This window comes from Pteropus medius, unplaced genomic scaffold (genome assembly GCF_902729225.1).
Source record: "Pteropus medius unplaced genomic scaffold, Ma_sr-lr_union100, whole genome shotgun sequence".
In the NCBI taxonomy this organism is placed as follows: Eukaryota; Metazoa; Chordata; class Mammalia; order Chiroptera; family Pteropodidae; genus Pteropus; species Pteropus medius.
In genome coordinates this window covers 11,037,440-11,047,394 of record NW_024356249.1, presented here as the reverse complement: position 1 = coordinate 11,047,394, position 9,955 = coordinate 11,037,440, and the positions used below count along the sequence as shown (strand labels likewise).

The 9,955-nt window shown below is 44.9% G+C and overlaps 1 protein-coding gene across 1 annotated transcript; it reads left to right on the top strand.

The window, feature by feature from the left end:
• The first annotated feature begins 347 nt into the window (after positions 1-347).
• Positions 348-7,071, top strand: LOC120600983 (fascin-3-like). The gene is made up of 6 exons (XM_039860578.1): positions 348-1,649; positions 1,988-2,106; positions 3,722-3,881; positions 4,348-4,518; positions 4,840-5,045; positions 6,891-7,071. The coding sequence occupies exons 1-5, from the start codon at positions 944-946 to the stop codon at positions 5,043-5,045; spliced, it is 1,362 nt and encodes a 453-aa protein (XP_039716512.1). The 5' UTR covers positions 348-943; the 3' UTR covers positions 6,891-7,071.
• The last annotated feature ends 2,884 nt before the right edge of the window (positions 7,072-9,955 follow it).

The window sequence follows — 9,955 nt, the reverse complement described above, 5'->3', positions numbered from 1 at the left end:
GGTGCACTCTCAATTATTTTCCCAGCCTCTGCCATTGCCAGACCAAGACCCTCCTACCCCAAGCTCTTACTCACAGATCTTCATTGCTCCATACCCACCTCTAGATCTATTCCAGGAGGTAAAGCCTCGACCCTGGCCTTGCTACTCTGTCTTGCTCTGGCTGCCTCCTACCCTCCATACCAGCACAGAGTGGTTGTGTCATCATAAAGAGGAGGGATAGAAAGCCCAGGCTGGAAGGCAGAATTGTGGGCTTCCAGGGGTAGTTGGATCAGTGGAGTTATCACAAAGCCTGTGTTTCTGTTCTGGTTATAGTTTGAGAATGGGGCGCTCTAGGAGCCCTGGCAGAGAGTTGGTTCTCATTTTAAAGAGGGATATAGGCACATTCGGGATGGTACTACAGAGTGAGGCAGTAGCAAGTGCCTGCCAATTATAATAGAGTTGATCGCACCTGAAGTAAACCATTGTATGTCAGATGTTGTGCTCCCACCCTCATCCCTGGAGCCCAGGTCTGCTTGTAAGAGGTCTTGCTTTTCTCTTGCCATGTAGGGAGGGTGGCTTTTGGGGATGGAGGTGTTGGCCGAGTGTGCTATCCAGGCACAGCAATGAGAGAGAAAGAAATAAGACAAACCACAACATTTCTTGAGAAATTAGACATTGAAGGAAGTGGTCAAGGGAGAGAGGTTACCTTCTGTCAGTTGGAGGAGTTAGGCATGTAGAACTTCTCTTGGGCTCTTGAGAAGCCCTATGGCTCCAGTGCTAGCGGTGCCCTGAGATCTTTTGATAACTGTTGGATGAGAGGGTGGAGGAGCCGACAGCAAGGAGGCCAATGTGGAAGGGAAGTTGGTTGGTCTCAGTGAAGGTGCTGGGGTGATGCCAGGGGTGACAGTTGCAGGGCTGCTCTGTCTAGTCACTTGGAAGTACTGATTCCCTCTTCTCCCTCCCAATGCTTCAGACCTGGGAGGTCCTGGTGAGCAACGAGCACGACACACAGGCTGTGGTGCGACTAAGGAGCTTGAAGGGCCTCTACCTTCTATGTGAGGCAGATGGCACTCTGTGCTACGGCCGGCCGAGGACCAGCCACCACGGATGCTTCTTGCTCCGTTTCCACCGAAATGGCAAGTGGACCCTCCAGTGCATAATCAGTAGTCGTTATCTGGAGTCTGATGGCGAGGACGTGTTCTGCAACTCCCGGGTCCTCTCAGCTTACCACATGTGGACCCCTCGGCCAGCCCTACATGCCCATGTGGTCCTCTACAGCCCCCTCAACCGCTGCTATGCCAGGGCCGACCCCACCACGGGTCGAGTCTGGGTGGACGCACCAGTTCCCTGCCTGGAGGAATGTGGCTTCTTGTTGCATTTCCAAGACGGATGCTACCACCTGGAGACCTCTACACACTCCTTCTTGTCCCACATAGACCGGCTGGTCTCCCAACCTTCAACACAGACAGCTTTTCACATGCAAGTGCGGCCTGGAGGGCTCGTGGCACTGAGTGATGGAGAAGGAGGCATGTTGTACGCACAGGGCCCACGCCTGCTCCTGGCCCTGGGCTCTAATCCCCATAGGGGCGAGGAGTGGTTCATCCTACAGCACTGCCCGACCTGGGTGAGCCTCAGGTCGAAGACTCGGAAGTTCCTCTCCATCGTCTACGGCAAGTGCTGGGTCCAACAGAGCCATGGAAGGAGGGAGGGCTGGCTGCTGAAAAAAGAAAAATGTGTTTGGGATCAGCGAGGATTTTGGAACCTGTTCCTAAGGAAGATCTTGCGGTCCTAAGAGAATCTCTGTGCTGTAGAGAAGGGTGATAAAGCAGGGGCATAGGCTTTAGGGGAAAGTGGCCTGGGTCTTCTCTAGGATACTACGATCCACCAGAAAGTGATGAAGGCTGAGGAGAGAAAGCAGAGGGAACCCCAGCCATGAAACTTGGAGGAGGGGCTGAGACTGCGGGTAAGACCAGACTCAGGGTTCTCACGGCATGTTCTTCCTCTGCAGATGTTGAGGTGTATGCGGCCTCTGAGCACATAACCCCAATGTCACTGTTCCAGTTTGAAAGTGACAATGAGAACCACAACTTGCAGCTTCGTTCAGCCAATGGCTACTACCTAGCCCAGGTAAGACCTTGGCTTTCTGAGCAAGGCAACCCTTAAGCTCTGGGTTCTCCCTCTCTGGACATACTTTCTCCTTCTTCAAGGAAGATGACCAGATGGTGAGGTAAACCATAGAAGTCCTTGTCAATAAACATTTATTTTCACCCAGAGGGCCTATATTCATCCAACAGGACCTCTTTTTTAAAAAATCAATTTTATTGAAGCATAATTCACATACAATAAAATGCACCCGTTTTAAGTGTACAATTCAATAAGTTTTGACAAATGTACATGCCTATGCCACCACGCCTCAACCATTTCACAAGTTAGAGAATATTGCTATCACCACAGAAATTCCCTCTTGCCCCTTTCCAGTCAGTTCCCTTCCAGCCTTGCTCTCCCCACTACCACTAATATGTAGTCTATACTGTAGATTACATTTCCCTACTCCAGAATTTCATATAAATGGAATCCTAATGTTACAGTAGGTATGTTTCTTTCACTCAGCATAATATATTTGAATTCATCCATCATGTTGCATGTATCCGTAGTTCATTCCTTTTTATTTCATAATACTGCTCATAAACACAAGCATAATTTGTTTATCCATTCACTTGTTGATGAATACTTGAATGTTTCCAATTTGGGCTATTATGAATAAGTTGCTACGAATATTCATGCATGAGTCTTTTTGTGAGCTTATATTTTCAATTATCTTGAGCAAATACCTAGGATCGCAACTACTGGGTCATGTGATAAATGTGCATTTACCTGTATAAGAAAATGTCAAATAGATTTCTATAGCAACTGTACCATTTTACATTGTCACCAGTCATGTACGAGAGTTCTAATTGCTCCACATCCTCATCAACACTTGGTATTGTCTGTCTTTTTAATTTTAGCTACTCTAATTGATGTGTAGTAGCATTTTATTGTGGCTTTAAATTGCATTTTCTTTATAATTAATAATATATGAGCATCTTTTCATGAGCTTATTGGCCATTTATACATTTTCTCTGTGAGGAATCTGTTCATATTTTTTGCCCATTTGTTATTGGGTTGTTCGTCTTTTTATCGAGTTGTAAGAATTCTTTATATGTTCTAAGGTCTTCAAGTTCTTTGCCAAATATACGTATTGTAAATATTTTCACCCAATCTGTGGCTTGCCTTTCCATTTATTTAGTTGTGTCTTTTGAGCAGCAAGTTTTAAATTTTGATAAAATTCAATTTCTCTGTTTTATAAATGGTTAGTGCTTTTTTTTTGTCCCAAGAAATCATTGCCTACTCCCAAGTTACAAAATTTCTTCTTTGTTTTCTTCTAGATGTTTTATAGTTTAGTTTCACTTTTATGGCTATGATCCATTTCAAAACGATTTTAAAGTTTGGGCTGAGGTTTATTTTTCTCTATGTGGTATATCTGGGTTCCTTTTTGATACTGGGCTCTGGAATACAGCACAGACTGAGGAAATGGAGAGCTGAGGTCATAATACGTTTTCCAAAAAGCATAAAGCATACCTTGGGGGAATGAAAAAGGCTAGTGGGTGGGATGTGGGGAAGAGGGTCTAGGAATAAAAATGATGAGAAGAAAGCTGAGATTTGAATTCCTTGCTTTCCTTCTCGTTCCCAATGTTTTCTCCAGAGGCGCCATAGGACAGTGATGGCTAATGGGCACCGGCTGGAGTGTGACACCTTCTTCCATATGCACTGGAATTGTGGCAAGATCATGCTGCAGACTGCTAGTGGACGCTTCTTGAGCATCGCACCCGATGGCCTGCTAATGGCCAATGCCACCATTCCAGGTGAGCTAAACAGCCCTCCAGCCAGCTAATTCCAAGTCAGAGATGCTTTCAGAAGGAGCTGGGATATGCTGGAATGAGCACTGGAGTTGGGGTCAGAAGTTTTGGATCTGTATACTTGCTTTTAGTCATTGAATTTTTGTCGTCACTTGGGCAAACCACCCCTGAGAGCTGCAGTTTTATTGTTTTCATTATCAATGAAGATGATTGATATCTAACCGGCCTGCCTCACAGGATTATCACGAGAATTAAATAGATTCACACATCTCGAAGGAAAAATATTAAAATTACTAAGTGCTTTCACAAACATTCCACAAGCACCTAGCATAAGACCTGGCACACCGTAGGTGTTCACTGCATGTTAAAATATTGGCAACTCATTTCTGCAATTAGCATCTCCCTTCCTGCTTCTATCTGGGAGAGTCTCTAGGGGCATCCCAACCAGATCATTCCTTCCTATTTCTTTCAGGCCCAAATGAGGAATTTGGGATTCGATTAGCCAACCGCCCCTTCCTTGCATTGCGAGGTCGTTATGGGTATGTGGGCACCTCGTCAGAACAAGACCTCATGCATTGCAACATGGATCAGCCGGACTGCATTCACCTGCTGCCCTGCCGCCAGGGCATCTACCACTTCCAGGGTGAGTAATCGTCCCCACCCTCAGTTCACAGTCCAGCCCAGCCTTAGCCCCAGCTCAGACCTCAGGGCCTACCACTCAGGGTCTGTTCATCAGAAAAGGAAAAGCAGAGTTTCTGTTTGTGTCCGCACTTCATGGCCCCCAGAGTGGGTTGTCAGAACAGAAACCAGCCTCCTGCGTTTCCATATGGGGAATCTGCCAATGCAGGTAAGGTAGGGCATCCAGGGCGGTGGCGTGTCTCCTGGGAGCCTCTTCAGAGGCTGCACTGCTGGGGGACTCCCTCCTGAATGGCCCACCAACCTGAGTGAGCTCTTCCCTCCCCAGCACAGGGTGGATCCTTCTGGTCAATAACATCCTTTGGCACCTTTCGCCCTTGGGGAAAGTTCGCCCTCAACTTCTGTATCGAGCTTCAGGGGAGCAACTTGCTCACGGTGCTAGCACCCAATGGCTTCTACATGCGATCCGACCGAAGTGGCACCCTGTTGGCAGACAGCGAGGACATTACCAAAGAGTGTATTTGGGAATTTTAGGTAAAGCACAATGGGTAAGGATCTGGCTTGGGGGAACAGGAGCTGAGGGGCAAAAAGACAAGGGAGGCGAGTGGAGAGGCATGTAAGACCAGAAGGCTGACTTCTGTCCCACAACTAGATCAACTCCAGACATTATTCCAAATCTGTGTCTTTCCTCTCAGGGCTTCTAATTCTAGATGAGCTGGAAAGAAGAGAAATCAAATCTAGATTTCTCACTATTGTGCTTCACTGACACATGTGCGTGCGAGCAAGCCTGCAAGGGACAGGATGAGGTGTACCTGTGCATCTGTCTCTCTCTATCAAAATGCAGACTGTTGCCCTATTTTTCAGAAAGAGTAATATTGAGGATATACTTTCTACCCTATGCATTTCCTATCCTTACCCCTGGACTCCTGGGGTGCTGATGGCTCCCAGATATTTATCTGCAGCCTTGACCCTTCTCCTGAACTCTAACCTCATCTCTTTCCAACTTCCTGATTGACAGTTGACTTTGTCCTGCCATTCCTTCAAAATCAGCCTTCCCATCATTCCCTCAAAAGATTATTCTTCCTACCGTCCCCTTGGCCTTCTAGGGCATTACCATCCTCCCAGACTCTCAGGCTTAAGGTCTCAGCACCATTTCTCCTTCCCGCCTTTTGTTCCCTTCACCAAACCCTGAAAATTGTTGGCTACTTCCTTAAAAACACCTCACGAATGCTTGTTCCTTTTTAATTACAATTACCACAAGTGGTTCCAGCCCTTTCACCAAAAGCCTGCATTGCAACAAGGGCTCCCCAGCAGCACTTCCTGCCGCCAGATGCATCCCCACCTAATCTGTTCTCTACACAGAGTTTGAGTCCGCTCTCCTAAAATGCTACCTCCATGCCATCACTGCCTGTTCAAAGCTCTTCAGGGCAGGCACCTCACTGCTCTTACACCTGTTCCTTCACAATCCACCCCTCTCTCCTGGCTTGGAAAGTCATGGGGATGTTGTAGAAAAAGTTTTGGTTTTGATATCATACAGACCTGGAACCAAAAGCTGGTAAGGCTTGGTCCTTCCTAGCTCTGTAACCCTTGGGAAAATTGCTTTAACATTTTTAAGCCTTAGTTTCTTTATCTGTAAAATGGGAACATCTTCTTTATAGAGTGGTGTAAAGACTAAATGACAATATGAACCTAGGTGTAGACTCCCAATATATAGTCACTCCTTTCCTCCATTTTCTACCAATATTCTATATAAACTCTTTACTGTGGCCAAACTGGGAAAAATAAAATGAAACCCCACTGGGCCCGTTTTCTGATCTTTTCCATGAAGGGTTTGGACTGAACTAAATTTCTCAGGCTCCTTCCAGGCCTGACATCCTAGTAGACAGTGCATCGTCATGGTGAAGAGCTCATTTCTGGACTCAGAACTGAGTTCTAATTAGATTTTTATCCGTTAAACTTGTTTGACCTTGGGCAAATGGACCTCTGAAAGTCTGCTTTTCATGGGTAAAATGGGAGTATTTATCTCATAGAATTTGTTGTTTCACATGAGATGATTGCAAAATGTCTAGTAAACAGCCTGGCACCCAGTACACTCTCACTCTATCGGAAGACTTTCTCAATCCAGTTTGAACTCTTAGTAAGTTTTTACTTGTTTACTGCAGTCTCCTATGAACTCTGATGGTATTTGTTCACCATTAATTTGATTTCAAAAAATAATTTCTGCTGCCTTTTCCTATAACTTCACATATCTGTGTAATCACTCATCAAGAATGGGACAGATCATTTTATTCTCTCTCTTCCCACAGGACCTTACTAAGATTTTCCCTCAAAGCCAGAGATCAGCAAATGACTGACTGATATTTCCTCTTCCCTCCCCAGGCCAATGGAATATCACCTACCAAAATCCAATTCCTCCAGGAGAAACTACTACACTAAACGGAACAGGAACTCCAGAGTCAAGATCCATGAGAAGAATATCTGTTACACAACTTTTCCTACCCAGTTTAGCGAAACACCTGTTTCTAGCAATACATCACAAAAGGCCATCCCCAAGACCCTGGTGTGCATCTGACTCAGTACACAGTAGGGTCTGAATGATGGGTGGGGGCGGATGAGACTGAGGCTCTAAGCCACTCCACATTCTAGCCAGAAGAGAGGAGACCACATGGTAACCAGTTCTTCCATTGATCCTCCCCACCTCCACCAGAACCATTAGACTTTTCCCAGTAATATCATGAGGAGTCAGTCTTGCCTTGAAAGATTCAGAATCCAGATATGACTGAATGTCTTTTTGGTTTAGAAAGAATTAAGGATTCATAATTCTATGGGCACAGCATAATGGTAATAACTCCTTATGCCTATATAGCTCACCCCCTCCCCACCAACCCACCGCCCCATGAAGTTTTCATATCAGCCCACTTTATCATTACCTTTGATCCAGTCCGTCGGGCACAGCAGGCACTTTCCCCATCACTGCCCACCTTTTACAGGGAGCTGGAGTGGTTTGCCCAAGGTCGCATGGCCAGGACCTCTGACTCAATTCTTCAATTAGAGTGGACGCTGATGTCCACTCCTCTTTCCATCAAAACAGAGCTTCCAAAGTGACTGTCATTCTTGCACTGTCTTCATAACTTTGATGTTTATCTACCTGCCATCTGCGCTATTAATGTTTGTAGTGACATAGACTCTTACGTACATTTATTCAGAAAAATTTTTCTAAGAGTTTATTTGGGCCCAAACTGATGACATATGCTGGGGAGCAAGATCTCAAATGCTTCCGAGAATAACAGTTTTGCAGCTTCCTTTATGCATTTGACATTAAGGAGGGGACGAAAGGAAGATTGGAGAAACCAAGGCAGGGATTGGATTACAGGATAATTAACAAGATTACTGCTGTCTTCAAGGGGTATTACATCTGGCATTTCAAAGGTGTGTTAACCTAGATGCACAAGAACAATGGACAGGGCTGGCTTAAAACCTAGAAAGGAATATTTTAATCACTATCATAAAATGGAAGATCAGAATCGCTTGCCATAAACAAAAAGTGACCATAAATATAAATAAAATGAAAACAAAGTGATGTTATCAGTCCTCGTTAGATTTTCCCTTCCCTGCCCAAGGCTCAGAGCTTAAGGCTCCCTTTCTCTCTCGGTTAAAAAGATTAACTGTTACAGAGGCTAAAGATTAGGACTAAAATGAAGACTGTCTCTTTGATGCAATTGGAATGAAAAGGAGTTGAAAAGGGAATCAGTTTTTCATTTCTGACTAAATAGTATTTAAAGCAGCACCCATGCATCTCCTAAAATGTTCTCAAATACCAACAGTGATGCCCGGCCCCCACCCTGGGAAAATTGCACCACACCATTATGAGTGCCTGGTTTTTAAGTTCATTGAGAAGAGAAGCTGAAACCGGAACATGAGAGAGATTCCATTTGGAGAGAGGAAAATGACCTCGGGGTTTTGTAAGTATGTTTCTCCTCAAGAGATATAAAAGAGTTTTGTAAAAATTTTAATACAATAAGTGAAGGTCAAGAACAGTAGACCAGGGCACCTCCTTTCCCAGAGGACATTAAGGACAGGCCACAGAAGTGGAGTGGAATACATCCTTCAGAGACATAGGACCTTGGAGATCATTTAATGCAGAATCTCCTTGTCAGCATTCCATCAATATATATACATACCCAGATGTGTGGGCATGCATGCACACATGAAAAACCACACACACATGCACACACATGAATGCATGTGTGCACACATACACACACACACACACACACAACACACACACACGTACTTTCTCTTTCATGCCCTGTTTCCCACAAATGGCCATCTGTCCTCCACTTGAATGTGCTCAGCCATGGGGTCTCGGCTGACAGCTTCTTCCATTGCTGAAGTCAATCCTTTCACTGAAGTGAATGGCTTATTCTCAGACCGTGCTGTGCAGATTGTCACCCCGCAAAGCCTTGCTCATTTCCCTAGGCAATCTGTCCAGCAAGGTCTCCAGCTTGAGATCAGAGAGGTGGGGCAGGGGCAGAGTGTAATCTATTACCCTTGCAATTTCATTCTAGAGCTGTGCTGTCCCATAGAACTTGTGCTGATGGAAATGTTCCATAATGTTTACTGTCCAGTACAGCAGCCACGGGTCACATGGGGCTCTTGGGCACTTGATATCCAGCTAGTGTGAGTGAGGAAATGGAGTACTCATTTTATTTAATTTTTGTAACATTTCAATAACCGCATGTAGTTGGTAGCTACTTATTGAACAGCATAGTTCTAGAGTGTTTAATGATAGAGACCTTTTGAAGGATTACTTCTGGATCAGTACCTGCCCGGGATGGGCATAAATTTGCCCCCACCACTTTGCACTATCGTCATTCCATCCCTTCTCCTCAAAAGGGGAAGAATTTAGAAGGATGAACCCATTCTCTATTCCCAGTACCCCATTTTCACCCACTTTCCCCATATTCTTTTTTCTCCTACATCCCAAGGCTTCCCAGGAGTAGCCTAGAGAGTTCCCTGCAGGGGACAAAATTGAGCAAATTTGAAACTTATGGCCAAAAAGCAGCAAGCAGACATACCCCAGGAGCATGTATAAAGGGACGAGCAGAATGCGAAAAGTAGCATTCTCATTCTGCTGCTATGCCACAATACATATGCAATTCAGAGATGAACGTCTCTTTTTTTAGGTTAAGGAATTATTGTCAATTTGAGATGTGGTAATGGTATCGTGGTTATGTAAGACAAGTTCCTTATTTTTTGGAAATGCACGCTGGAGGACTTAGAGGTGATATGCCATGATCTACTATCAGTGTGTGTGCATGTGTTTATGTGTGCATATGTGTGGGTGTACGACCACCTAAACACCAATATAGAGATATGTAGATACATATATAAAGAGGTAGGTAGATAGATAGATAGGTACATACATATGTACATACATACAG

What these genes read in the sequence shown, in the direction of transcription:
- LOC120600983 (XM_039860578.1), top strand. Translation starts at nt 944, where the DNA reads ATGCTTCAGACCTGGGAGGTCCTGGTGAGCAACGAGCACGACACACAG. An exon ending in GTTCCTCTCCATCGTCTACG is followed by an intron (nt 1,650 to 1,987) that starts GCAAGTGCTGGG and finishes CTTCCTCTGCAG; the next exon opens with ATGTTGAGGTGTATGCGGCC. An exon ending in ATGGCTACTACCTAGCCCAG is followed by an intron (nt 2,107 to 3,721) that starts GTAAGACCTTGG and finishes TGTTTTCTCCAG; the next exon opens with AGGCGCCATAGGACAGTGAT.